This window comes from Larus michahellis, chromosome 2 (assembly GCF_964199755.1).
Source record: "Larus michahellis chromosome 2, bLarMic1.1, whole genome shotgun sequence".
Taxonomy (NCBI): Eukaryota; Metazoa; Chordata; class Aves; order Charadriiformes; family Laridae; genus Larus; species Larus michahellis.
In genome coordinates this window covers 147601017-147628836 of record NC_133897.1, presented here as the reverse complement: position 1 = coordinate 147628836, position 27820 = coordinate 147601017, and the positions used below count along the sequence as shown (strand labels likewise).

The 27820-nt window shown below is 38.2% G+C and overlaps 1 protein-coding gene across 50 annotated transcripts in view; it reads right to left on the bottom strand.

Annotated features, from left to right (window-relative positions):
• RIMS2 (regulating synaptic membrane exocytosis 2) overlaps nt 1–27820 on the bottom strand; it is a 503494-nt gene that overhangs the window by 333452 nt on the left and 142222 nt on the right. For 9 of the 50 annotated variants that reach the window (XM_074577617.1, XM_074577632.1, XM_074577628.1 and 6 more), the window contains exon 1: nt 3026–3936. The exons of 33 other annotated variants lie outside the window; for them this stretch is intronic. In XM_074577617.1, the coding sequence (XP_074433718.1) occupies nt 3026–3147 (122 nt within the window). In that variant the 5' untranslated portion in view covers nt 3148–3936. Of the gene's footprint in view, nt 1–3025; nt 3937–27820 lie in introns of those variants that run through there. 8 more of the 50 variants (XM_074577615.1, XM_074577616.1, XM_074577640.1 and 5 more) reach the window with 1 other exon arrangement.

Here is a 27820-nt window from a genome sequence, read left to right as displayed (position 1 = left end):
GGTTGGAGTTGGTAATGTCAGAGAGAGACGTGCAGGACCAGGAGGAAGGCCCAGTAAACCAGCTATCTCTTTTACGCCCACAATAGCATCTTAGAGCAGAATTGCCCTGCAGCTGGCAAAAGAGAACTAAACTGCAATATTCCTCCAACAGAAGCTCTTAGCAGAGGATAATTAAACCCTTTTAAAAGGTAAAATCAACCTAACACACGAGGAGCCTAATACCATTTGGGTCCTCTCACATCAGCTACTGCAAAGCAAAAAATACGCAAATAAAAACCCAACTACTGGAAGGTTTCTACGGGAAATTACAAAAAACAGTTTGATATATGTTCCTGTTAATGTCTGGTATAATATCAGAAAGTGGAGGCTGAGATAACTGTCTTTTCTGCAACAAAATCACAGCATATCTAAACTTTCAGAAGTGAATAACTCCAAGAACAGATCATGTGAAAATTAATAAGAATGTATTTTTAATAACAGTTATATGCATACTACCTGGTTCCCTATGACCTCCTGTTTTATATTCCATGATCTACTATACTGTTAGTATGCATTAACCTGTTTTCTTCACATCATGACTTTTTGTAAGCAGCAATTAATCGTTCTGTGCTTAATGTCAGCTGTTACCTTTCTGGACTCTGACTTTTACTTTTTAGAATTAAAAATAGAAAGAAAAACCTTCAAAAGAAAAAAGATCATCTCTTTTTAGTCTGACAAAATATTTAACTTCAAAGTCTGAAGAGACAGACCACATTATACCTCATCAAAGCGGAATCTTGTACATGCTAGAGGTATTTTTGTTTCCCTTACCACAGTTCTGAAACATTAACTCTTAATGCATGAACAGTTAGTTTTTAGCAAGTGTGTTGCATTAATTGTGCAAAGCTTTAAGTGAAAAATCTACCTAAAACATACACTATATTGATTTAATTAGAAAAAAATAAAATTTTTTTTTAAATCAGTAAGACAACAAAAAGGACTAGCCTACAAAATAAAGGCCAGCAGGATTTTTTAGTGACTATTCAATAGACAACTTCTTCAAAACCCATTTATCAAGATCAAATTTAAAATACTGATACTTATTCAGAAGACAGAATCTTTTTACTCAATAACCTTAAATAACTTTGAGCTAACTTTAACTTCAGAAGACACAAAAAGCATGACTTAGTCTCTCATAATTACTGCTGCATATTGCTGGAAAATTGCACAATGTTTTCCTGAGGTCAAAAGCATTGGTACCTAGAAAAGCACAACATCGCTCCTTGTAAATATAGAAAAATTCTCATCTTAAATAAGACATCCCATACTAGTTAGGAGGCCGGGTTTCCTACAGTCCTTTCTTATTTGCCAGTCTTCTAGAACAAATATAATTCTAAGTCTCAGGCACAGTAAATGCAATAAAATAATTCTCTGATGTCTTTTGATTTGAAACTGATACCATATGCAGCTTTTGCCAGAGACTTACAAGCAAAATACACACCTAAAAGCACCATGCACATGTATCTGTAAAAAAAATTAACAAAAAGCATGCACGTTGATCCTCAAAAAGCACGCACTTTGATCTGCGAAAACAGATCCAGAGAATCAGGACTTGGTTTGTAGCTGATTAGAACAGTTGCTAAGGGCTTTGTTGGTTGCTGCAGGCCCGAAACTGTGCACTTGGAAATATGCACTGCTTTGCAATCACAGTTGATAATACATAAATTATTGCTCCATTTTGTAGAGCTTCAAAGATTTCACAGTACACCAAAGAGACGTAAGAAAAATCTCACGGACTACATATCTCATATATACCTAAAAAAATCTTAACTCATTAAAGTCATTATAATTACTAAAGCTGCCTCCATCATTTTGCATGCCTAATTAGAAATTCATAACCGAGATATCAAAACTTGAAAACAGTAACATTAAATAAATATTAAAATGTTTATGATGGAAACACCAGCAGTAAGGCAGAGAATCCTTACAACATTCTGGGAAATAAAATGATAGTTTTCTGAAGTATTAAGTGCAAATATCACTATATTTAAGAAATAATATCCCATTTAAAAGGGATTTCTCCCAGACATAAAGAGAAGAAGATTAAAATGCTGGATATAGTCTCCGCAATACTACTTCCACCCTTTTTCCAGAATGTTTCCATCAGTGCACTATCTTTATAAAAAACTACAGGATTCTTTTTCTCCCTGATCTGCACTCACACTCTTTTGGATAAAATTCTTAACCATTTTTACTGTTAATATTGAATAGCAGTATGAAAAAGTTCTAAACATCAGTATTACAGTATGTTTACTGAATAATGTCACAAAAATAAGCCATTATTAATTCAGTTTACCCCCAAAAAATCCTAAGAAACCAATTTAATAAGCACCTCACACCAATAAACAACAACTTCTCCCTATCATTTCCAATTCCCACAAAACAATAGCTATTGATAAAAGGGCAGCCTACAGAGCTGACTGACCTGCTGCAAAGCATCCACTGAGCAGCTATAATTTGGCCACTTAAAAAGATTATTGAAAAGCGTCACACACAGAATCTAAGTCTTCTAAAAATAAGAAACTGCTTTCTGCCTGTTTTGCAAATGGTATGCAGGACTACTAATTTACATCTTCCAACAAATTATGTATGGTTAAACAGACAGATCTTTGAGCATTTAATCCTTTCACTGCCACATCCACATAGAAATCATTTTCTCAGACAAATTTGTTTATGAATATTTAATATGCTTTAAGGATTACAGCTAATAACGCTAGCTTCTAATGGTAGCTAATGTATTTGAAAGATACATAACCATCTTAAATATTTTATTCTATCTTTGCTGGCTTTATTTCTGCAGATTGAGTTCTCATTTAAATCCTTACATAAAACATAAAAGCACCAACAGAAGAGACTCTCTGCTACCATAAAAACATTAAAATCTAAGAGTGCAATTATAAAAGTACCCCACTGAAAAACATGCAAATAGATTACTACCAGCATAAGCACAGAAATGATAAGACAAAAATGTTTCATTTCTACTCACCTAGTGTTGTTCAACGTTTGTCCAAAAAGATCATTTTGTAAAATATTTGGAGGGGATGAGAAAACCCCATGAAAATGAGATAAAACAGAATTGCAGACCTGGCGCAGCGTCTCAAATTGCATTTTCTCTCTTTCCTTCCCTTCTATTTTTCTTCACCACCTGTCTTAAAAGTCATCTATTTTGCACACACCATCAAATGCAAACATGCCAATCAAGTTCCATATTTCTCCTGATCTCTGTAAAAACTGTGCCTAAATGAGCAGGGGCTGATAGCTAATTGTACAGTCATTATTCTTCTAATTCAGTCGTAGAAGATTTAGTACCCGTGCGGCTTTCTCCTGACTGTAGCAAGAATTCTAAACAGCAGTAAGCTTTTTGGGCATTCCCAGACGAAGTGTGAAGCTGAGCTGCTTTCATGTACTCTACTCATATTTCTCCAAGCCTATTAAAAACACGCAGTGAATAGATGCTGTCGTCAGGAGTTTCAGCACATCTGGCTGCCAGCAATAAAATCTCAGAAGTAAAAAAAATGAGGACAAGGCATCCTCACACTGTTACTACTGTCTAAGAGGAGGAGGATTTCTGCATCTTCCCCTCCTCCTTCCCTCCCCTGTAAAAATGACTAACAACAGTGACCATGTATGTAGGTCTTTTTTTTTTTTCTTTTTAATGTAAAGGCAGCTCTGCAGGACAGAAAGACCACTCTAAAAATATTCTTCATATAGTAAACAACATGTAGCACTGAGACTGTAACAATAGACCTTTCATCTCATATCTGAAAAGCTATACCGTACCTTACATGAGATAACAGGTTTTTCAGTGCAAACATTTAAATGTAATATCAATTCATGACAGAAACAAACAGTATAAGTTCTATACGTATCTACTCTGTTAGGTACTGCACGTACAGCACCAAGGCAATGATTTATCACGCAAACTTGAACAAACACTAAAAGGCATGGCTGCATTATATATGTACCACATTTCACAATAAGAAGTCTTCAGCATCTTTTAAAAGTTTATTGCACAGAATCAGCCATGATGGAACCGAGCAAAATCAATCACTTTTTTGGGTGCTCCATACCTGCCTACTTCCAGGAAAACCCACTGTCTTAGGAGCCTACATCTCCAGTACACATACAGTATAGGAAGTCAAAGAGCAAGCAGCAGAATCAGTCGTCTAATGGAACACAGTGAGATTCTGCAGCATAATATGCGCAGTGAATACCATTAAATGTATGGAAAATAAGTATCCCTGACTACAAAACATATTTTTCCTCTTTTCTTTCAATGCGTGTGCCAGAGGACAGCATTACATAACATTACACAATATATTCTATGATTGTCAAATTGAAAAATAACAATTAAATAGATTTTCCTTAGAATATCTCATTTTCTATCCACAGCTTTTAACATCTTAGCACTAATTACAAAATCTCCGAATAAACCAACATAAAATGAGGGCCATTATTAAAGCTCTTCCACTGAAAGCGATTTTAATCCCAGAAGATATGGGAATAAGCAACCTTCCAGCTAATTAAAGTGTTGTATTGATGTGCTCAGGAGGGAGTACCCATCCAGGCTTCTTTGGCCAGAAGGATAGCAGCTACAAGTCAGATTTTAAAACAAAAAAAGAAATAGGAACAAATTCATCTCCGGGTGCCTCTAAAAAAGATATAGAATACTCTTTACTAACACCCATGTTAAATATTTCCAAAAAAACAATCAAGAAAATATCCGCTAATAAAACTGTTCCCAAAACTCATGTGAAAACCTATAAAGTACTACACAAAATAGTTTTCAATATCTGTTTTTAGGCCTATAGCATAAAGCACATTATGGAAACATTTCTATTTGAGGAATGTATTACAACTTATGGTTAAAAGTACTAGGCTATACATACAGCAAATCTGGTAATTGTTGAGATTGTGGAGTAGGAGCTAATGAGCATTTATGGCTATTTTGCTATTATAAAATGAAAACTTAATACTTGGTAACCACCTTGCCTACATTACAGAGAATTCATGTTTGTAATGTAAGACAATTTGCCTTTACATTCATTCCATCAAAAAGACAACGTTTTTGTATCTGCTGCAAGAAACGGAATCACCTTGTTACAAATGATTCAAGTTATTCAAATAATTATTAGTCTCATACGCACCACTTAACAGTTCAGAGACGTTAACCATGCAGCAGGTACAAGATCAATATTGTACCATACATTTCAACTATATCAACATTTTTTTGTGTGCCTTATGAATGGTCATCAAAGCCAAAATGCAACCAGCGTCTGCACATTTGACATTCCCCTTTCTATGTCTTCATTTTCAGATATTTAAAATGGAAGTTATGACATAAATTCTTTTTTTGTAAAATTGTTCTAAAATTACTGACAAAATGGAATACAGACTTAAAACTTCTAATTTTTTCATTTTATTCTGGGGTAAGGAATGAAGATATTCACGTAAGTAAAACCTTTAATATGTAAAATATAAAAGTAAAAGGATATTTTTAAAGGCAAATACTCCATAGTTGCTACTAGCAGAAAATTCAACTGTAATGACAGGGTAGTTGTGCAAATACACATTTTTTTTTTGACATCTGGAGTTTTCATCAAGATGGAACTTACTGTTGATTAGAAATACTTTTTCTTTTATTTCAAAAAACAAACATTACAGAAAAATAAACAGAACTGCCTTTCTTTCCTGACCCTTCTATTGCTCTCCAAGAGACCCTTTGGCCAATAAACAATTCCTTCCCGTATTTACTATGTGGCCTGTATTATTGTATTGACCCTATAATGTAGACTTATTACTAAGCCCGCTTCTTCGTTACTTCCACCTTTTACAAAATATGATAGCTTGGGCTGAGAAGAATCAAGGAAGCAAAGAGGCCTGGCAAGAAGGGTCTGGGGGGAATGGAATGAAGGAGCATGCGCAGAGTACACTGCGCCCACTGAAATTCTCATCCTTTCAGAACCAGAATGGAACTGACAATCAAAAGAAGTCTGTGGAGCCACACATAAAATTTATTTCCTGTACACAATATTGTTTGAGAGTAAAACAGTACAGGTACTAGTTACCTTATGTCAATCCTGTTAGTGATCTTCAAATGTATCAGTATTTTTTATTTTAAAAAATTTCCTGTGGCGAAGGGCACAGTGATTTCGTGTCATTTTTAAGATCTAGGAAATTATATCCTCAGCATTCCCAGATTAAAAACCTCATGTAACAATTCTGGAAAAAAAACTAATTATTTTTTTTTCCCTATTTGATATTTAACTTCCTTACACTTGAGATCTCTTTTTCTCTTCTCAGGTCACTCACTCTACACCATCCAATATCCATATTAGAAGAAAAAAAGGTCCTATATGCACAGGCTTCTTTTTTCAAAACTGTGTACTTCAAGGTGCACTAGGTAAGCCAAGTACTACTTAAACACCTGTGATTCTGGCATTTCCTAACATTTGAGGGCCCGATTCAAATAATTTTGGTAGCAATTTTTATTATAGTAATCAAATATGAGAAAATCCGATCAAATATGAGAAAAAACTTCTTTATGGTGAGGGTGACAGAGCACTGGAACAGGCTGCCCAGGGAGGTTGTGGAGTCCCCTTCTCTGGAGACTTTCAAGACCCGCCTGGATGCAGCCCTGAGTAACGTGCTCTAGGCAATCCTGCTCTAGCAGGGGAGTTGGACTAATCATCTCTAGAGGTCCCTTCCAACTCTGAAGATTCCGTGACTCCATGATTCCGTGTATTTATACTTGCATATATAGAGACATGCTCTTGCTAATTATGGTTTAATAATAATAAACTTCATTTCTACACCAATTTTATAAAAGATTTCATAGACATGAACACTTTAAAGATACTGCACAGAATGGGAAAAACATGTATCAGATAGTCTAAGCAACTACCTGATGTGGCTGACAGCCTATTTCAAAATGAAAAGACAAGTCTGGGAATCCATTAAACCAGGCTGCACTGAGATCCATAGAGATACCTATTTCTCTAGCCAATTTGAATCTTAATAAACACCTTCCAGCTACAAGTAGTTTGGAAGAAAAGTTATTCTAGAAAGCTCCCAAGCATGTATGCCTATTTTTCAATTTATATAAAACATTTCTATTTTAAATAAAAGATTAAACTTCTTTGAATTTGATTCCAGAATTCAGAAAGCTCTTAAGATAAACTTACTATACAAAGAAATTTGACATATGTACAAGTATGTTATCTCAAACATTACTTACATGTATCTCTTCTTTATTACAGCCACACAGAAAAGACATTTCACAGAAAGTTGTACCTTAAACAAGGTAAAGTCATGCAACCTCATTAAAGCGATACATTACAGCTCATAAGGCAAAGGTTGTTCTGTGATAAAAGATACTATCAAGTACAATTTTGGACTCAATTCCATTCTAATTTACTGGATATTACCTAAGTATCATTTGATGGAATCACAGAAGAAAATGGTAGAGATGAGTCACTTGGAGTTTGGGGGTAAGAGTGGGATTTTTTAATTGTACAGAAAGTCAAACCCCTATTTTTTTCATCTAGACACAAAATAAAATTGGGTAATTAATAGCACATAAATACCCATAATGCAGCTACCATTGCTCTCCAATATGTCCTTACCAAAGCATTTAGGATTAAAAATTTGGACTGTTTAACTATTCTCATTATGAAAACAAATCTGAACAAATGCTTTTCGAACAGGTACGTTAACAAGAGTGGCCTTGCACATCAGATGGTGTTATATTACTACCATTTATAAGACCACTCATTTGGGGTCGTATTAGCAAACTGATGCTCCAAGGTGGGTCACGATTTTAAAGGACTAACTTAAACTAAATTCAAGGATGGACATTTCACTTTGCTAATGCAAGTGAAATGCAACCAGACTTTCTTTTGCGTTAAAGCACACGTTCATTTGTAATTCATCACATCAGTGCTCAAAGGTTCAGCTTCGCAAGAGAAGTTTAGCAAGAACTAAGGCAAAATCTACAGCTGTAAATTTAATCATATAAGAATAGGAGTTGCAGAAGCCAGTATCCTGAATATCTAGGATACGAAATAATAGAGAGAGGGATGCAGCTAAAGCCCCAACCCCAAAAGAATAACAGTACCTAAATCCGGTCTGCAGCGAAGCATCAGGCTCTGCCCAAGAATTGTAATAATGAGTCCTCTCCTTGAGCTGGCGCCTGAGCAGTCACTCAAAATGTACACTTCTTTTTATTACAGGAAGTCTGTCTGGGAACATGGAAAACTGAGTCCCAAGCTTCTCTTATGGCTTCCTCAAATGTGCCCACAAAGTTCTCATCAACACCCTCTTGGTTATTCCAAAGGGAGCTCGTCTTTGCTGTTGAGGCTGTTCTCTCTCCCGTAAAATAATTAAATATTGAAAGAACTATTTAATTCACTGAGTTAAACATTCATTGAAAATGGAAAAGTGATACTGATTTTATTCGCTGGTAGTCAGGTCACAGATCTACGATGGAAGATACTGAAATTCCAGCTAAGAGACCAAACGTTGTTACAGAAAATACCCACTAACAAAGTACAGTAATTTAAAAGAAAGCAAATTCATCCTCATGTTCAACCATCAAATATTGCTTTTTCTTGCTTGCATTTTTATCTCAGTATCTTCCACATTTCCCTGTTTCCTTACTTCCCTTTTTCAGGCATTCTATCCATATTCATATAAGTCTTTTCAATGTCCTTCTTCATCTTCCTCCCATTTAACCATTTAGTAGTAATCTATACTCTCCCTTTAGCCTAAGTCACAAAATTTAAACCAAGAATATAAGACACAGAAACCTGGACAGTCTGTTTATCCATTTTTCTGTCCATATTTCCACCTATCACCATGATTAATATGCTTGAGGAGATGGGTAAATTTCATAGGGGCATAAATATTAAAATAGTTAAATTGCAGCAAGCTGTGTGAAAGTCAGCATCATCACAGGAGAAAGACCCAAGTCAGTGTGCATAGAGGACGGGTGGGTAGAACTGAGCCATTACCCATTGGCTTTGGCAGTAGAAAGACAGTCAGAATATGATCAGTAAGTAGCCACATCATTATCATCTTAAGTTTTACAAAATTATCATAAGTGACAGAAAAAGGGGCTTAAGTTGTTGTGATCCTCCACCACATCACAGAGGAAAGAGGACAGACAAACGTGAGACACCATTATAGGCTGTATTGATTCTGGTGCTCATGGCACCACCTCTCTCTGTTGTATGTAGCTCCCTCATTTTTCAGTGTCCATACTTTTCAATACTTCAGAAAATGAAGCTTGAGTGATCTGGTTCAGGTTACAGATAAGAATAATGTCAGTGCTCCAGATAAGATGTGTGAACCCCAAACCATTCTCTTACTTGCTGTGTTTAGGGTACTAGAACTTTACTGTTCCAAAGTCTGTTGAGCTACCATTCCCTGTAGCAGCAACTGTTTAGTAGCCTAATTCCAGTGAAATCAGGGATAACATTGCATGCCAACAGTCTTTGGATCAAGGCCCAAAAGCGCAGTTCAGCCCTATGCCTCTAGCGCGTTTCCAAATATTGGAACTGCTCTAGTGCCAGTGGAAGCAGTCTGTGCACTGTTCCTCAGTCATGAACTCACCCAGCAAGTACCACAACACTCCAAACGGTTAAGACGATGCTCTGATTAATCTACTTACATTAAGGAATTCAGGATAAAATACAAAGATAAGCTGTCAGTTTACATTTTGCACCTTTATAGGAATCTGCATATTCCCATCTCTGAAAATTCTCAGAAATAATGTCATCAGCACAGGGAGGGCGAAAAGGAGGCAAGGAAATGTCTATTTTTTAATGAAAGACAAAATTGACCTTGACATTTATAGATTCCCAAGAAAGCCAAGGAGTATAGACTACATCTGCCCAAAGGCCAAGTCTTGATGGGAGATTCCAGATGAGCATTGGACTTCCTAAGCAGGAAAGTGCCAACTGTCCTTAATTAGGTGTGCTGAAGTTCTGTGATGAGACAAAACAATCCATTTTCCTGTGTTTCATCATGGTTTAAGTGAGTGACAGAAATAATAATGATCCACTGATCAACATGGCTTTAAAACTTTCTAAAAGGTGACAAGCAAGTTAAACATGAGATTTTACCTGCATACTTATTAGTTTGGAAAGAATATATTTTACAAATAGAATATTTGGAAGCTGAGATTTTTATCTTATTTTGACCAGTTATGGCTTAATTAAATTCTAAATCTTTGAAAGGAAAAAATGAAGATTTATGCAAGTTAAATGCTAGATAACTTGTTTATTAGAAATAGCTTCAGTGTTAAAAAAATTACATTTTTTAAAACTCAGATAACACAATGGTAGGTCTGATTTTGCTCCTTATGGAGATACTAGGAAATGTGCCATATGTTCACTTGGGAAATCCTGCTGTTAGGCCTAGTACGGACACATACAAAAACTGGCACTGTCCATGCAAATTGCACATTCCAGGATGAGTAAGACAGAGGAAAAAAACAAATAAATTGGACACAGGAAATATGAAAGTTATCATTTTAAATACTTTTGTTATTAATGATGATAAGACTATATCACGACAGTACTACTTCTTGAAATGAATCAGTAGGTATGCCTCAGAACCAGGTATACCTCCCAGTATAATTATTTTTAAGCTATCTTTAAGAGGAATAACTTTGACTTATTGGTTAATTTCCTTAGCTCGATGTAAATTATGGCTTCTCAAACCTCTCCGTGGAATACTCTTTAATACATTAGTTGAAAGGCAATATGGGAAATTTCATTTAAATATGATAAGAATAGTTGAAAATAATTACATGAAATGTTTAAATTTAATTATTTCTCTTATCTCTGTCCTTCTTACCCCTCTGAAGATTACATAATATATACACAACTTGCATGGTGAAACAAAAAGCTTATATTGCTAGGGCACACCATAAAATAGAGAAAAAGCACAAGTTGCATCTTGTGACTTTAAAAACATGCCATGAAAATTTAAAAACTACACCATGAAATGGTAGAGTGTTGAGTTTGAGGTTTTTTTCTAGCACAAGCAGAATAAGGCACTTTGAATTTTGCTATTTTGATAACAATAATATATGCTAAGTGACACGTTCACAAAAACAACTCTGAACACTAAGTTTTAAGTACATTGTTGCCTACCTCTGGTCCTCAACAAAGCTTCAGTGCCTAGTTCCTGCCTCACCTGCCATATCCGGGCATTTCTAAGGATTCCTTGCTTAGGGAACTCTGTGCTTAAAAATGAAGATATTATTGACTTTTGACAAATTCAGATGACTAAGGTGCGTAGTTTAGAAGCTTAGGCATCTTTTTCTTCCTGTATAATCAATAGAGAGAAAGAGGACCATGTGAAAAAAGAATCATGTGACCAAAAATTGCATGACTGCCCAAAAATAGGTTTAATGAAGGGTTCTTACGCTTGTCTAAGTACCTTATTTAGGAGGTATGAATATAACTCTATGCTTGCATTTCTATTGCTGGATCTGAGAACACTTTCCAGTTCCTGCCTTGGTTGTGTTCTGACACCATGTCACAAAAAAATCCAGGTGTGTGCATTTTCTCCCTTTTTCCTACCCTTGCATTGCCCCAGTATATAATCCAGACTTTTTGTGGATATGCATGTTTTCTAGCAAAATTCCTACAGAAGATAGATCTCCCATATTAAAAAAGAAGCCCTAAAATCTAGGGATACGTGGTTTTTAACCCACTGCCTTACCTAAGACATAACTTACCTAAAATGCTGCTGGGGCAGAAATTGCATTTGGCAAATAAAAACCAACCTACTTGTCTAATAAATGTAAAAATCACTTCTTCAACCCGCAAGACCATGATTATAATTTGTACTAAAGCATTTCATAGATACTGCTAATTTTATTTCATGTCTGCAGGGCCGGTAGGCTTCCTACAGGAGAAATACGTCCGGTTTTCTCCACAAAATAATGTCTGTAAATTCTGGGTCACAGAATGATCCTATAATCAGTTCTCCACTTTCCTCAGAGTATCTGATAGCTTACTGAAATGGCTATACATCCTAAGATTTTAATCCAGACATATACATTTGTGCATGTGCTCACATGTGGTATAAAACATATAACTAACATTTTTAGAAGTATTAAAGGAATACTATTAAGATGGAAGAACTGGGCAATCAGTTAGGAAAGGTCTAACTGAGACTTCATTTCCCTGACTAAAGGAATAGCTGCGCTACCTGACAGGAACAGAAAGCTGTTATACTCTGGTTGAATAAGCAGAGGAGTACGTGTAATACAGCAGGCTCAATATGCAGCAGATGCTGTACCTTGCAGAATGTGTGGTTTATAGTATATTTCAACCAATTTTACCTTAAGCTGACTCACAATCAATTGATATTTCTTTGCACCTCATTACAGTACATGAATCCTGCTTTATGCCTCATTTGCAGTTCTGGATGGTTCACCAATGAGATGTGTCTCACTAGTCAAGAAGTGCTGGCCTAGAACAGAGATTTGATTGATTTTTGAAACAATGCATTAAAAACTTCATCTGCTACAAAAAAGACTGCTGTTCTTCACTTTAATTAAAAGGTATCATTTGTCACCTTTTGAAAAAACAAAAGGTGATTTAAAAGATTACTAACAAAGTATTACGCATGATTAAAAATGTAAAATACTAAAAACAGAAGCTGAAAGTGCACGCACTAACAGTTTTCAGACACTGGTCTTTTCTCTCCATCTCAGGATGACGTATTCAAGGTGAAAGTTGATTTCCTGAGTGCTCACAGGCAGTTCGTAGTTATATCCCTTATTCTCCAAATTATGCCAATTTAAGAGAGGACATGATTAGCACAAAGCAGACAGCAAAAATTAAATCCTAAAACAGTCCACTGATGATTACCAACGACGTAAATGCACCCAGCACAGTAATGATTTCCATATAGACTCAGGGAAAGAGATATATGTACTCTTTGTGAAATACACAGTTATCATCCTATTTGGATGAGATCCTTTACACAAACGCTTCTTTGTGTGAGAAGGCTGATCACAAAGCTCCTTATGATGTAAAGGAAGTAACACTGATCTTGAAGTCCATGGTGCTTATACATTGCAGAAATTGGCTCTCATTCCCTGTGAACTTGGGAGTTTAATTAAATTTAGAAATTCCTTTTAGTCACCTGCAAAATATCTTCAGAGATTTATTGTAATATCTCTACTTTCAGATGACTGATGTGGATCTTTAAAGGCCTCCAAACTTGTGTTGGGTGTCAATGTGTCCAGATCATCTGTGATGGAAACAAAGGCTAATATATGTGTAAACTAGAAGATAGATCATTCGTCAAATGACAGTAAGATTAAGATTAGCCTTTTAATTTTGTGAAACAGGAGCAAAGAGAACACATCTATGCACTGGACTGTTTATTAATTTCTGCTGTTCAGAACACTGGATGAAAGTTGGAGCCTTCCATATCTTGGGAATGAGTTCAAAGAGACTAATTTATCTTCCTTTCATGTCATTATAAGATTTATGGTCTCCTGGGTTGCTCCTATCTTCAGCTGATTGAAATACCAGAAGAATATTTTCCTGATGATCATACACCTCTGGAATTCATTTCCTTTGACAGTGTCATGGAGCCTGGATTTTATAAGCATTAAGGCAGAGCAAATATTTTACTCCCGAACGATTTCCATTTAATTCTGGGAGTTTTATGTTAGTGGAATAAAGGCAGTGCTGGCCATTTCATGACAAGCTTTGGGGAGGGGGTTAGGGTTAATTTCGTAATTGATTGTTATCATAACTGCAAGGCTTCCTGATACTTGGTGATATACCACAGTATAAATTTCCAAATAAATCTCATTTTCAGAGATAAACGCTTATGAAAGAAGTACCCATATGCCACATAGAGCATGAAATTTAAAATGCTTGTCTTGAGGGAAATCTCCTGGTTTAGTTAGCTTCACCGGGCTTAACTCTGAAAATAACTGACAGCTTTTGTGAATATCTACAAATGGGACACAAGCATAAATGCTCTTAAATACTTGAAGGAGGAGTGAAGGTGTAGGTAAGAATGAATGGTCCTGAACTACACCAGTGCATCAGTCCTTACTGCAATATAGTCTATCATCATCCAAAACAAGTTTGTTGTTGAGGAGAAGCTGAGACAGTACTAGTACCAGCCTTACTATCCAAAGCTCCGGAGTTTGTTTTGAGTGAGTCTCATCTACAAAATATTCTTCCCTTTTCCATTGTTTAATGACATATCTTCCTCTTTTCCTTCTCTGATTGTCAGGGCCTTTATAATTGACATTCTCATTCAGGGAAGAATCTCTGCATCCAAAAAAAAATCTGCTGAGTAGCAATTAAATTATTTTTGCTTTGAACTTCACTTTTTTCAAAGATCCAATTTCTTGATTCAAATATTGATACATATTTTCTAAATGAAAATAAATTTTCCAGTCATTGTATTTGCTTGATCTAAGAGACATAGAAAATATCCAAAATACATGGTGTTTTCTACGAAATGCAAACCCAAGTTAAACTGGATTTCTTTCAATAATTCCTTTTTGTTCCAGTCCCTGTTAATGAATGGTACAGGAAGATGAATCTTTACGTGTCGATTCTAGGACTAAAATGCAATTATCTCAGCATCATGAGGAGGTGAAATTGCTGAACTAACTGTTGAGTTGTCAAATTTTTTGTATTCAAGAGGTGAGATTGTTGAACTAATTGTGATTTCTCGTCTAGCTTAAAGTGTTTCTCACAGTTTTAACTGAAGCATAAAGATACAACTAAGGCAGGTCCTTTTTTTTCAGCCCAGCACTCATGCCAGAGTCAACAAGATTTAATTAAAATTAATCTACCTCTGTGAAAAAAAAAATGGTTTTGTGCACTGATTTGGAACTTTAGAATGCAATGTCCCTCTGAAGCTTCCCAGTTTATTTGGAATTACAAAGGAAATGAGAGGCTTTCTACTTTAATCTCATCTGCCTTGATAGCTATTTTTTTATTATTTTTTTTTAAGTGAGCATCAAGGAAGTCTATCATTTAAAGTCCAGCTAAGGATTTTCACAAAGTCATTGCAGAATAAAACCTCTTGCGGCTAAAATGCAGCGCTTTCTGTCAAAATATTATCATAAGAAGTGTTGTCCTTGCTGTTTCCTTTTTGGCAAAGCAAATGGGTTTTCATAGAATCATAGAAAGGTTAGAGTTGGAAGGGACCTTAAAGATCATCTAGTTCCAACCCTCTGCCATGGGTACGGACATCTCCCACTAGACCAGGCTGCTCAAAGCCCCATCCAGCCTGGCCTTGAACACTTCCAGGGATGGGGCATCCACAGCCTCCCTGGGCAACCTGTTCCAGTGCCTCACCACCCTCACAGTAACGAATTTCTTCCTAATATCTAATTTAAATCTCCCCTCTTTCGGTTTAAAACTTGCCCCTCATCCTATCGCTCCACTTCCTGATCAAGAGTCCCTCCCCATCTTTCCTGTAGGCCCCCTTTAAGTACCAGAAGGCTGCTATAAGGTCTCCCCAGAGCCCTCTCTTCTCCAGGCTGAACAACCCCAGCTCTCTCAGCCTGTCTTCACAGGAGAGGTGCTCCAGCCCTCTGATCATTTTTGTGGCTCTCTGCTGGACTCACTCCAACAGGTCCATGTCCTTCTTGTGTTGGGGGCCCCAGAGCTGAACACAGTGCTCCAGGTGGGGTTTCATGAAAGCAGAGTAAAGGGGCAGGATCACCTCCTTCGACCTGCTGGCCACACTTCTTTTGATGCAGCCCAGGATGCACTTGGCTTTCTGGGCTGCCAGCAGACATTCCCAGCTCACGTTGAGCTCCTCATTCACCAATAACCCCAAGTCCTTCTCCTCAGGGCTGCTCTCAATCCATTCTCCGCCCAACCTGTATTTGTGCTTGGGATTGCCCCGACTCACATGCAGGACCTTGCAGTTGGCCTGGTTGGACTTCATGAGGTTCGCACAGGCCCACCTCTCAAGCTTGTCCAGGTCCCTCTGGATGGATGGCATCCCTTCCCTCCAGCGTGTCATCCACACCACACAGGTTGGTGTTGTCATCAAACTTGCTCGATCCCACTGTCCATGTCACCAACAAAGATTTTAAACAGCACCAGTCCTAGTACCGACCACTGAGGAAAGCCACTGCAGCAAAGTTCATGGTTAATCCTGTTACAAGCTGCATAATAAAAACATACTTTGGCAGGTAAACTACTTGTAGGGACCCATTCAAGCATGTAATATGAGCTGATAAAACACTGGGCCAGAAATTGGGAAAACTGTCTTTGGAGTAACTTTAAACTCCTGTTACTCTATGAAGATGATACACTTGCTGGGATCTCTGATAGCATTTCCAGGAAGCCCAGTGCTGCAAAAATGGGCACTTTTTGATGCCGCTTTCTGAAACACCAGGGCATCATTACAGGGCACAGTGCTGCACAGTGCAGAGATGTCAGAACAAGCCGCATATACACAACCCACTGCGTATCATACGTAGATATTACCTTGGATTTTAAAACTCCACTTTAAGAGTCACTGACTTGAGGTCACCTACATTTTCTACTTAACTTGAAATGACATTGTACTGCACTACTTTGCTGAAATGGGTAACTATTCCTTTAAAGTGTCTGTGGCTGTCTTCCTTTTGGTTAGTAAAGAACACAGCGAAGCCTGTTTTCACCAAAAGGCATAAAAACAATATTTCTCAAAGCTTAAGAGAGAAGCGTCCACTCATTTTACCACAAATCTGAAAGGACACTTATGAGTCCTTGCAAAATTGTTGGAAATTGATGAAGAGAGGTGAGCTGGAGCTCGGGGAAAGGAAAAAAAATGGGTTAGAGAAGAAAAGAATATCTGTAAGGGAAGGAATACCATGGATATATCTTTGAAAACACTTCCAGTGTTTAGACAGAGTTTTGTAAGAACTCACACCAGTGAAAAAGATATGATGAAAATGAGCTAATGAAATAAATAAATAAATAGATAAATACATTCCAGAGTAAACAAAGGGACAAACAAGGATTTGGCTTGAAGAAGGGGCAGAAAAAGGAAAAGAATAATCATGCTAAAGACAAGGCAGAAAACAAAATGGTATTGCTTAATAATGTAAATTTTATGTATAACAATATGGTCACCCTGGTCCTATTAAATTCACTTTTTAGTTATATTTGTTCCTCAGGTCTGACTTAATAAAATAGATTGACATTTACTAAAATTATTAAACTTGCCATGTAAAAGATAAATGACAACTAAATTGCACTACAGAAGTGATTGCTTTATCATTTGTGACTTCTAGAGGCACAAAGAAAGAGTCAAAGAAAGAATTTGTACCAGTAACAATTATTCATTCTCATTTTTTGTTTTAATTCAGTCTATATGGCTATGGTAAAAAGTATGAAAATAAAAGGCCATTCATTGAATTGCCTCCTGCAGATTCCAGAACCACTTTGTTGCCAGAAACTACAAACTTGAGTTAGCAGAGTCCTTTATTAAATGTTAGCCATTTCCCTCGGCTGCACTCCACAGATGTGACTTATTCACCTTTACACACTGATTTTGTAAATATGGAACTCAAACAAAACCTGTTATTTATACTTCTTAAGATAAATTAGCCTCCAAAGAACAGAGCACAGCCCAGCTAAGGATTATGAACACACAGTGAGCTCTAACATTCATGTTTGTGCAAGGTCAACAAAACAGTACTTTAAGAAGACATAGTCAACCCAGAAAGGTACTGGCCTTATTAATTTAAAAAATTAAAAATGTTACTACCCTCAATTTTTTTTCTGGCATAGCTTGCTTTCAGGGTCAATTTAGCTAAAATCAAAACTACATTTAATTCCATAAATGTTAGCTGTAGTTAATACTTAATACAAATATTCAGTATTTTCGTACATCTGAGATCTGTGTTTACAGATTTAGATTATTAATGGTCTTTTAGCACGGTTAAAGACATAGCTGTGATATACAGAAGCATAACACTGCAACTGAAAGCCAAACTCCACTTCACAGATAACAAATATCATCATGGAATGTCAAGATTTCCTTGAGCTCATTCTGCTGTGTAACAGTGAGAAAAGTCAAATAGTCAGTGCTAGCTTTCGGTATATAGTATGCAACAAATATGTATAATTAAGAAAAAAATCAACTAATCAGTAACAGTAAGCAAAATACAAACATCATGTTGCAATGGAATTATTTTTGAAAAGGCACTTTACAGTAAATTATGAAAATGAAATTCCCTAAAACCAACATGAGATTTGTTCGCTGCAGAGAATGATTGCTGCTCAGTTCAGATTGTCACTTAAAGCTGGAATTCAATCTCTTTTTTATGTGTTTAATTAAAACACTCTTTAATCTTTGAAAAAAAAAACCCAGCAGTTTTAGAGTACTTAATAAAAAATAGGTTAGTTCTGCTGCATTTAGGGAAGTTTCCTCTTCCCTTTCTCTCTTCTCTGAACAGATTAGTTTTCCCTAAAAAAAGGATCCCAAATTGTACCTACTGCTGGTCAGAGGCCCAACACTACTCAGATTCTACAGCTAGAGAAAGGCTGGCTTAAACAACAACAACAAACAAATAAAAAAAAAAAAACAAACAAACCCAGTCTTTCTTTTAATCATCATCAGGAAAAAATTAGGAACAGCTAGCTCATTGGTTGTTCTGCTACACTGAGAGGAATAACAGTGGAGGGAGGGAAGCAACGCACATCTCAGAAAAACCACACTGAAGGCACAGTGCAGCTGCATGTCCTGAATGCTGTGTTAGCATTGTCACTATTCACAGGAGCCGGAGGCCCACAAAACTGACATTAGGAAACAAACAGAATTGTACAAACAGTATTTTTTCTCAGAAGACAGACAGTTCTACAAAGGTAATAGACAGAAAAAGCTTTCCAGAGGTTAGAATAGAATAAAGATGCTATAACCCATTGCAACCTATTAATAACAGGTAAACCCAGAGTATGCCGGTATAGGTATATGCCGGTATATATGCCGGTATAACCAGAGTGTGCCGGTATAGTATAGGTAGTCTGGGCTGTTAACAGACAATGTTGGTACCATTCGGGAACTTCTTACAGAGGCTCTGCATGAAAACATTACAGATGGTACCAAACACTTTACTCATCCTCATAAGTAGGTGTAGCTTAATCCTTGTTCTAAGTGTCTAATTATTTCATTAAAATTTCTGCAGTGAAGGATTTCTGACTTTCTTGGACCCAAGGTACTTCTTTTCAATAATTAAATACTGCATTTTCTCTGGCTCCCTTCCCATAAATTTTTATTGCTTCCTCTGGCCATAGCTATTATTAATTTCCTTTTTATGCCATTCCAGATTGAGACAGCAGATAAATGTAGCTTTATTTTCTACCTGAAAACTGGAATAGCCATGAAATGTTAATCCACACCCCTAAACCTATATGTAGAGGAATGAAATAATTAAAAGAGGACGTCTGTGAAGAAGAAAATAACTCGTTTGTTCTAAGTTATTACCTCAAAAATCACACAAAGCATACACTGAAATGGAAGACAGACACTGCAAGAAACAAAAGCAAAACTACTGAGACTACAGTTTTCAGATTGACATTGGTTTCACTTTACAGCTCCAAGGACTGACTATCAAAGTGGTGAAAAATGCTGGAACAGGAATAGGAAGATGAAGATAAAACCTTATTTGGATGAAGTTCAAATCCCATAAAACTTAAATCTTCAGTTAATATGTTAAAAATACTGTAGGGTATCTCTAATGCCCAAATTTTGCATCCTGTTCTAGCACCAGGGAAAGTCAGTGACAGCCCTTTGCAGTCATGCATGGAAAAGAATATTGATTCAATTTTAAACTCAACCTGAAAATACTTGTACAAAGTATTAGATTTATTCATGAAGTGAAAGAATATCATTATGCTTTCTCAACAATTGTGGGGTTTTTTACTGCAGTGGCCAAAATGTTAAAAAAATAAATTCACGTCAGTTAATTCTTAGAGAAAGAATTCTAGAAAATTTAGAGACATTGTTGTCCTTAATCGATACTTCTGGACACAAACTAATCTGCACATAGCATCGTCACTCTGCCTCTGGGATACCAACTCCCTTATTTTAAACACTGTCTCTACATAATTCTTTTAGTATTTCTCCCTGTCTAAATATGTCAGCAGGTAAAAAAAACATAAGTAAAAAAGTTAAAATGCCTCTATTTCACTTGAGGTTGCTTTCAAATATGCTCAGTTTCCACAGGTCCAAGTAAAGATCGTATGTTTTTTTAAGACACCTGGGCTAAAGATCTCTTAACTCAGGTACTCGGCAATAGAAACAATCAAAATCAGAGGCTGCACTACAGTGCTGTGTTGCAGAAGAAAAATAGCAATAATCTTGGGAAATGGCCACTTTTCAGACTTTCAGAAAGAAAAGTAATTGACTGAGTCTTTTTGCCATGTTTTCAATTGCAATAAATTACCACCAGTGACGTTCTCAGTATCAGTTGTTCATAATCCAGGAATTAAAGAAGAGCCATTTGAAAAAGATATAACATGAAACAGATGGACACACATTTTCATTTATTTAATTTATGCTGCTCTTTGATGTTTCCCAGCTACCTTATGCCTGATTGTTCCTCTCTCCTCCTCTTCCCTCTTATTTTGGTCTTTTTTCTCACTGTTCACACCCTGACATCCCCAACTGCAGTCCCAAAAGACAGAGCCTACGCTGTCAACTCATATTGGCGCTCCTTCCAAGAACGGAAGCAAAGGGACACAGGGGACCACCTTCATTCTCCTGCCATTGGTAACGCAATAGAATAAAACCTTCCTATGTGGGAAACCCGCGTATAGATTCCATAAAGAATATACGCACAAAACCAGCATCTTCAGACCCAAATAGCCTCAACAGTCTTGTTTGCTCTTACCCAGAATAAAATGCATCTTCCAAACCCACTATAGTGTGTGGAAACCACCATGCAAATCCTCTTTTTTCCTGAGATGAAGGAAAAGTGATGATAGAAAATGAACTCCTAAAATGCATATATCTCTTTGAAAGGAGAAGGGAAGGAGGACGGAAGGAGGATATATTTTATCTGTGTCTGATGGCCTGGAAAATAAATACTGCTGTTGTGCAACTCTGCAGCTGCTCACTCTCTCAATTTGTTGTTTTCTTTCTGTTTTTTATGATTTAATCTCATATCTTTACAGTTAATCTGAAAAGGGTTCGGGCAGCTTTATTCATTAGTCTTGCTCCAAATCATGATCTTACAGATCATGATCTTTACAGATACCAAGAACTAATTCTCTTTTTTTGACAAGCCTCGCCTTCTGATAGACGCAGCAATGATACATTGACTCAACAAACATTCTCACAATATTTTAACTTTTTTTTTTTTTTTTTTGCATTGAATCTCATGAAAAGTGTCTCTGAGGAGAGCTTTTCTTCCAGTAATAGAATGCATGACAAATATATATTGTAAACTCACAGCTAATATTTTCAAATTTTGGAAAGCATTTTGGATTCATACAGGAGAGATTAGGGGAAAAAAACAACAACAACAAAAAACAAACAAACAAAAACCCCAAAACCAAACAAAACAAAGCAACCCAAAACACTCAATCATTCCCATCTACCTGAACTAATTTCAGATAGGCGTTAGATTAGAAATAGTTATGTCATCATAACCTTGCACTTGGAAGATGCATGTGTTGTTTCTTAAGAGAGCTATTGCTTAAAAAGGATTGTGAAATGCCAGGTATGTAGAAAAAAGGTTTGTGAAGCAACACCTCTAGAATGTCACAAAAGATTTAAAATTTAAAACACTGAATTCATATGTGGAAAATGACTGAAATGATCCTTCCAAGAGCAAGAAAAATAATTATGTTACAACTCAGGCACTGCAACACCACCTAAAGATCTAACAATTCAGGCAAACAGAATGACACATAAAAAAGCTTTGTATCAACATTAAGGTTCCCTGCTCCCCAGTTTTTATTATTAGGATGTTATACACATTTTAATAGGACATTATAAACATTTGCTTTGGCTTAAGCTTTGGAATGAAGAAATCAACCATTTCACAAGCTGATTGCCTGCTACAAAATGCCTGAAAAAAGATTATGCCTATTCAAACAATTTTGTTGCTAGAAAGAAAACATAATGTATTGAATTATGAGTAATGTAGGTCTTGGAAACAACAGAGTACATGAATGCTTTTGATCAAAATAAAATAAAAAGGATCCTTTTGTATAATCCAGAATTAATGTGAAATTGGATAGCACAAATCAAAGAATTGCAGTGTACACAGCCACAAATCTACCATCTGCACACAGCAGACCTCAGAATGGACCTTCTGAGCCTACAGATTACATCATAGATTAATATTTTGCATTTCTTTGATTCACATAATTTGGCAGTTTTCACAGAGTCCAGTGTTATACTACATCAGCATCCGTACTCTGCTCACAAAGTTAAGTCTGTGAATACCACTATATATGGTTACTTCTAAACTGCCCTTAGCATAAAATTTCCATGTGACACAAATTATGCTAGTCTCACCTCAAACAGTGTCAAATATAAGATGGTCAACTACTGAAATTAATGTAACACTGGATCCTACAGTGTGGCTGCTGTCCCTGCCTTCTCCATGGGTTTTCTACACAGAAAGCAGTAAAAACACTGTAAGGCAGATTATAAATATTGGATATGAACTAGAATAAAATTTAATGATGGAAAACTGTTCTGCTGGTGGTAATTACAAGTTGCTCCTGAATAGTTTTTGACTTCTCTTTTCCTCTGTAATGGATCCAATACAAGAAAAACCTCCTTGGAGAATATGCAATCCAAAATCATCCCAGATTTTTTTAAGACAACGAATCTCAGATCAGTCCAAGAAGATCTATAATAAAGTACCTCCCCTGATGCAACTTGGGGCTGTTTCCTCTTGTCCTATCATTTGTTACTAAGGAGAAGAGACCGACCCCCACCTCTTTACAGCCTCCTTTCAGGTAGTTGTAGAGAGCGATAAGGTCTCCCCTCAGCCGCTCCTCGTAAGACTTGTGCTCTAGACCGCTCACCAGCTTTGCAGCCCTTCTTTGGATGTGCCAGAAGCCTTTAGGAAAAGCTATATGCAATTACTCAACCACAACTGCAAGTTTCAAAGGCACAAAATGAATTTTCTTAACTTGTTCAATAATAATCAATAGAACATATATGGATTTATAAATTTTAATATCTATGTGTGCCTTCATTATAAAGATAATATACCATCTTCTGTTCTTAACAGTGGTTGAATATAATAAAATTGTAAACATTCCCGGTATCATTGCTGAGAGTAGCAATGGCACCACAGCATATACAGGTCCAAACTTAAGGCCTATCCATCCTTCAGTTCTGGGATGGTCTCTCTCAAAGATGCTGATATTCTCCTCTAAAGGCCCATTTGAGCAATCAGACATTGATTGGGCATCAAGGAGGACTCTTTTTCATTACCTCCAACAAAGGAGAGACAGTTAATGTGAGGAACATTAGGGAAGAAAATTATTCAGAAGACCCTGTAACCTTCAAAAGCATGTCATACAATCATAGAATCATAGAATTGTTGAGGTTGGAAGGGACCTTTAAGATCATCGAGTCCAACCTTTAGCCTACCCTGACAAAAGCCACTTCTAAACCATGTCCCTAAGTGCCCCATCTACCCTTTTTTTAAACACCTCCAGGGATGGTGAATCCACCACCTCCCTGGGCAGCCTATTCCAATGTTTAATAACCCTTTCAGTGAAAAAATGTCTCCTAATATCTAATCTAAACCTCCCCTGACGTAACTTGAACCCGTTTCCCCTCGTCCTATCACTTGTCACCAGGGAGAAGAGGTCAGCCCCCATCTCTCTACAACCTCCTTTCAGGTAGTTGTAGAGAGTGATAAGGTCTCCCCTCAGCCTCCTCTTCTCCAGGCTAAACAACCCCAGCTCCCTCAGTCGTTCTTCATAAGGTTTGTCCTCCAGACCCCTCACCAGCTTTGTAGCCCTTCTCTGGACACTCTCCAACACCTCAATGTCCCTCTTGTAGCGAGGGGCCCAAAACTGAACGCAGTACTCGAGGTGGGGCCTCACCAGTGCCGAGTACAGGGGGATGATCACTTCCCTAGTCTGGCTCACCACACTATTCCTGATACAGGCTAGGATGCTGTTGGCCTTCTTGGCCACCTGGGCACACTGCTGGCTCATATTCAGCCGGCTGTCCACCAACACTCCCAAGTCCTTTTCTGTTGGGCTGCTTTCGAGCCACTCTGCCCCAATCCTGTAGCGCTGCATGGGGTTGTTGTGACCCAAGTGCAGGACCCGGCATTTGGCCTTGTTGAACCTCATACCATTGGTCTCAGCCCATCGGTCCAGCCTGTCCAGATCCCTCTGCAGACCCAACCTACCCTCAAGCAGATCAACACGCCCGCCCAGTTTAGTGTCATCTGCGAACTTACTGAGGGTGCATTCGATCCCTTCATCCAGATCATTGATAAAGATATTAAAGAGAACCGGCCCCAGCACCGAGCCCTGGGGGACACCACTTGTGACCGGACACCAACTGGATTTAACTCCATTTACCACCACTCTCTGGGCACGGCCATCCAGCCAGTTTTTTACCCAGCCAAGAGTACACCTGTCCAGGCCATGAGCAGCCAGTTTCTCCAGGAGAATGCTGTGGGAAACAGTGTCAAAAGCTTTGCAAAAATCCAAGTAGATGACATCCACAGCTTTTCCCTCATCCACTAAGTGGGTCACCTTATCATAGAAGGATATTAGGTTTGATAGGCATGACCTGCCCTTCACAAACCCATGCTGACTGGGCCTGATCACCCTGTTCTCCTGCATGTGCCGTGTAATGGCACTGAGGAGGATCTGTTCCATGACCTTCCCAGGCACCGAGGTCAGACTGACTGGCCTGTAGTTCCCCGGATCCTCCTTCTGGCCCTTCTTGTGGATGGGTGTCACATTTGCCAACCTCCAGTCAGCTGGGACCTCCCCGGTTGTCCAGGACTGCTCATAAATGATACCAAGTGGGCTGGCGAGCACCTCCGCCAGCTCTTTCAATACCCTTGGGTGGATCCCATCCGGCCCCATAGATTTGTGCACCTCCAGGTGCTGAAGCAGGTCCCTCACCGTTTCCCTTTGGATTACGGGGGCTTCATTCTGCTCCCCATCCCTGTCTTCTAGTTCAGGGGTCTGGGTGCTCAGGGAACAACTGGTCCTACTGCTGAAGACTGAGGCAAAGACTTCATTAAGTACCTCAGCCTTTTCCTCATCCTTGGTCACTATGTTGCCGGCCCTATCTACTAGAGGACAGAGATAATCCTTAGTCCTCTTCTTATTGCTAATATATTTATAGAAACTTTTTTTGTTGTCCTTGACAACAGAAGCCAGGTTTAGCTCTAGCTGGGCTTTGGCCCTCCTGATTTTTTCCCTACATAGCTTCACTACCTCTTTGTAGTCCTCTTGAGTGGCCTGCCCTTCCTTCCAGAGGCCATAGATCCTCTTTTTTTCCCTAAGTTGCAATACTAGCTCCCTGTTTAGCCAGGCCAGCCTTTTTCCCCGACGGCTTGTCTTCTGGCACATGGGGACAGCGTGCTCCTGCGCCTTTAAGACTTCCTTCTTGAAAATCATCCAGGCTTCCTGGGCTCCTTTGCCCTGGAGGACTGCCTCCCAGGGGACTTTGTCAACCAGGCTCCTGAAAAGCCCAAAGTCCGCCCTCCGGAAGTCCAAGGTAGCAGTTCTGCTGACCCCTCTCCTTGCTTCTCGCAGAATCAAAAACTCTATCATTTCATGGTCACTGTTCCCAAGACAGCCTCCAACCTTCACATCCCCCACAAGACCTTCCCTATTTACAAACAACAGATCCAGCAGGGCACCTTCCCTAGTTGGCTCTCTCACTAGCTGTGTCAGGAAGTTATCCCCAGCACATTCCAGGAACCTTCTAGACTGTTCCCTCCCTGCTGTACTGTATTCCCAGCAGATGTCCGGCAAATTGAAGTCCCCCACGAGGACAAGAGCTCGCGATCTTGAGACTTCTCCCAGCCGTTTATAGAATATTTCATCTGCCTCCTCATCCTGATTGGGCGGTCTATAACAGACTCCTACTACGATATCTGCCTTGTTAGCCCTGCCCCTGATTCTTACCCATAAACACTCAGTCTCATTATCACCATCATTAAGTTCAAAGCATTCATAACACTCCTTAACATACAGGGCCACACCCACGCCTCTCCTTGCTTGCCTATCCTTCCTGAAGAGCCTATAGGCATCCATGGCAGCTCTATAGCTATGTGAGTCATCCCACCACGTTTCTGTGATGGCGACTACATCATAATTATCCTGCTGCACAATGGCTTCCAGCTCCTCCTGTTTGTTGCCCATGCTACGTGCATTAGTGTATAAGCACTTCAGCTGGGCTATAGGTCCTTTCTCCTTTTTACTGGTGGGAGCCGAAATTCTGCCACCCCCAGACTTATTCCTAAGGAGCCTCGTTACGCCCCCTATCTTTTCCAAGTCTAGTGCCAGCATGCCACCTTCAGGTTTTTTTCTAGCAAGCTTGGATCTATCCCCATCCCCCTTCGAATCTAGTTTAAAGCCCTGTCAATGAGCCCTGCCAACTCTTGCCCTAAAACCCTCTTCCCCCTCTGAGACAGGCTTTTGCCATCTGTTGCCAGCAGGCCTGGCGTCCTGAAAAGCAGCCTATAATCAAAGAACCCCAAGTCCTGCCGATGACACCAGTCTCTGAGCCAGGCATTGAAGAGCTGGCATTTCCTATTAATCTTCTCATCAATCCTTGCAACTGTTGGGATAGAAGCAAACACTATTTGTGCTCGTGATCCCCTAACCATCCATCCCAGGGCCCTGAAGTCTTTCTTCATTGCCCTCAGGCCTCTTCCTGAAATTTCATCATTGCCTAACTGAAAAATCAATAAAGGGTAATAGTCAGCAGGCTTAACTAGGGTAGGGAGTTTCTTCTGGACATCCTTAACTTTGGCCCCAGGGAGACAGCAGACCTCCCTACATGTCATATATATTATAAATATATTCTCAGCATACTTGTGTACCTTAATAAGGAAACATTAGTATTAGTATCCAAATAAAAAAGGAAGAGGATAATCACTGAAAAAACAATCTGGATTTAAATAATATTTTGAGTCAAGGTGATCACAATCAGCAGAATTCTTCTGCTTTTATGCACAGTCTACATTCCTCCTGTTGGTATATATTACTTTATACTGTCCATGTTTATAATACAGCCCCGCTTAGGGTAAATGCATATTACATATCTGAATTACATATTTATTTCTATATCCCTCTCTCTTTCTGCATGCATATTATATAAAAACACTTTCAGAGCTGAATTATTGCTGAGAACAAGAAGGGGTTTTGGTGTGGTTTTTTCATCACATTATGTATAACTCCATTTTCCTGGCAAAATTAAGGAAAAAAAAAAGAACCACAAGAGAATCAGTCTTTCTCTCCTGCTCCTTAGCATCAAGTTAAGCTGCCAGCTGTATTTCTCAGAGACTATCCACATAACTGAGGAGCACTCAGAGCAACTACGTACTGAACCCATCAGCCGAAATCAGAGCAAAGGGCAACAGGCTGAATAAGTGAAACAGAAAAGGTTAGATTAATTACATCCAATTTGTTCCCAAATAAGACCAAAAATAGGAAATAAAATATGATGGAATACAATAGGTGAGGGAAAAGGAAAACAATTTTAATTATATTAGCCGTAAAAGATATTATAGCTGTCTAACTTGTTTCAAGCTTGAGGA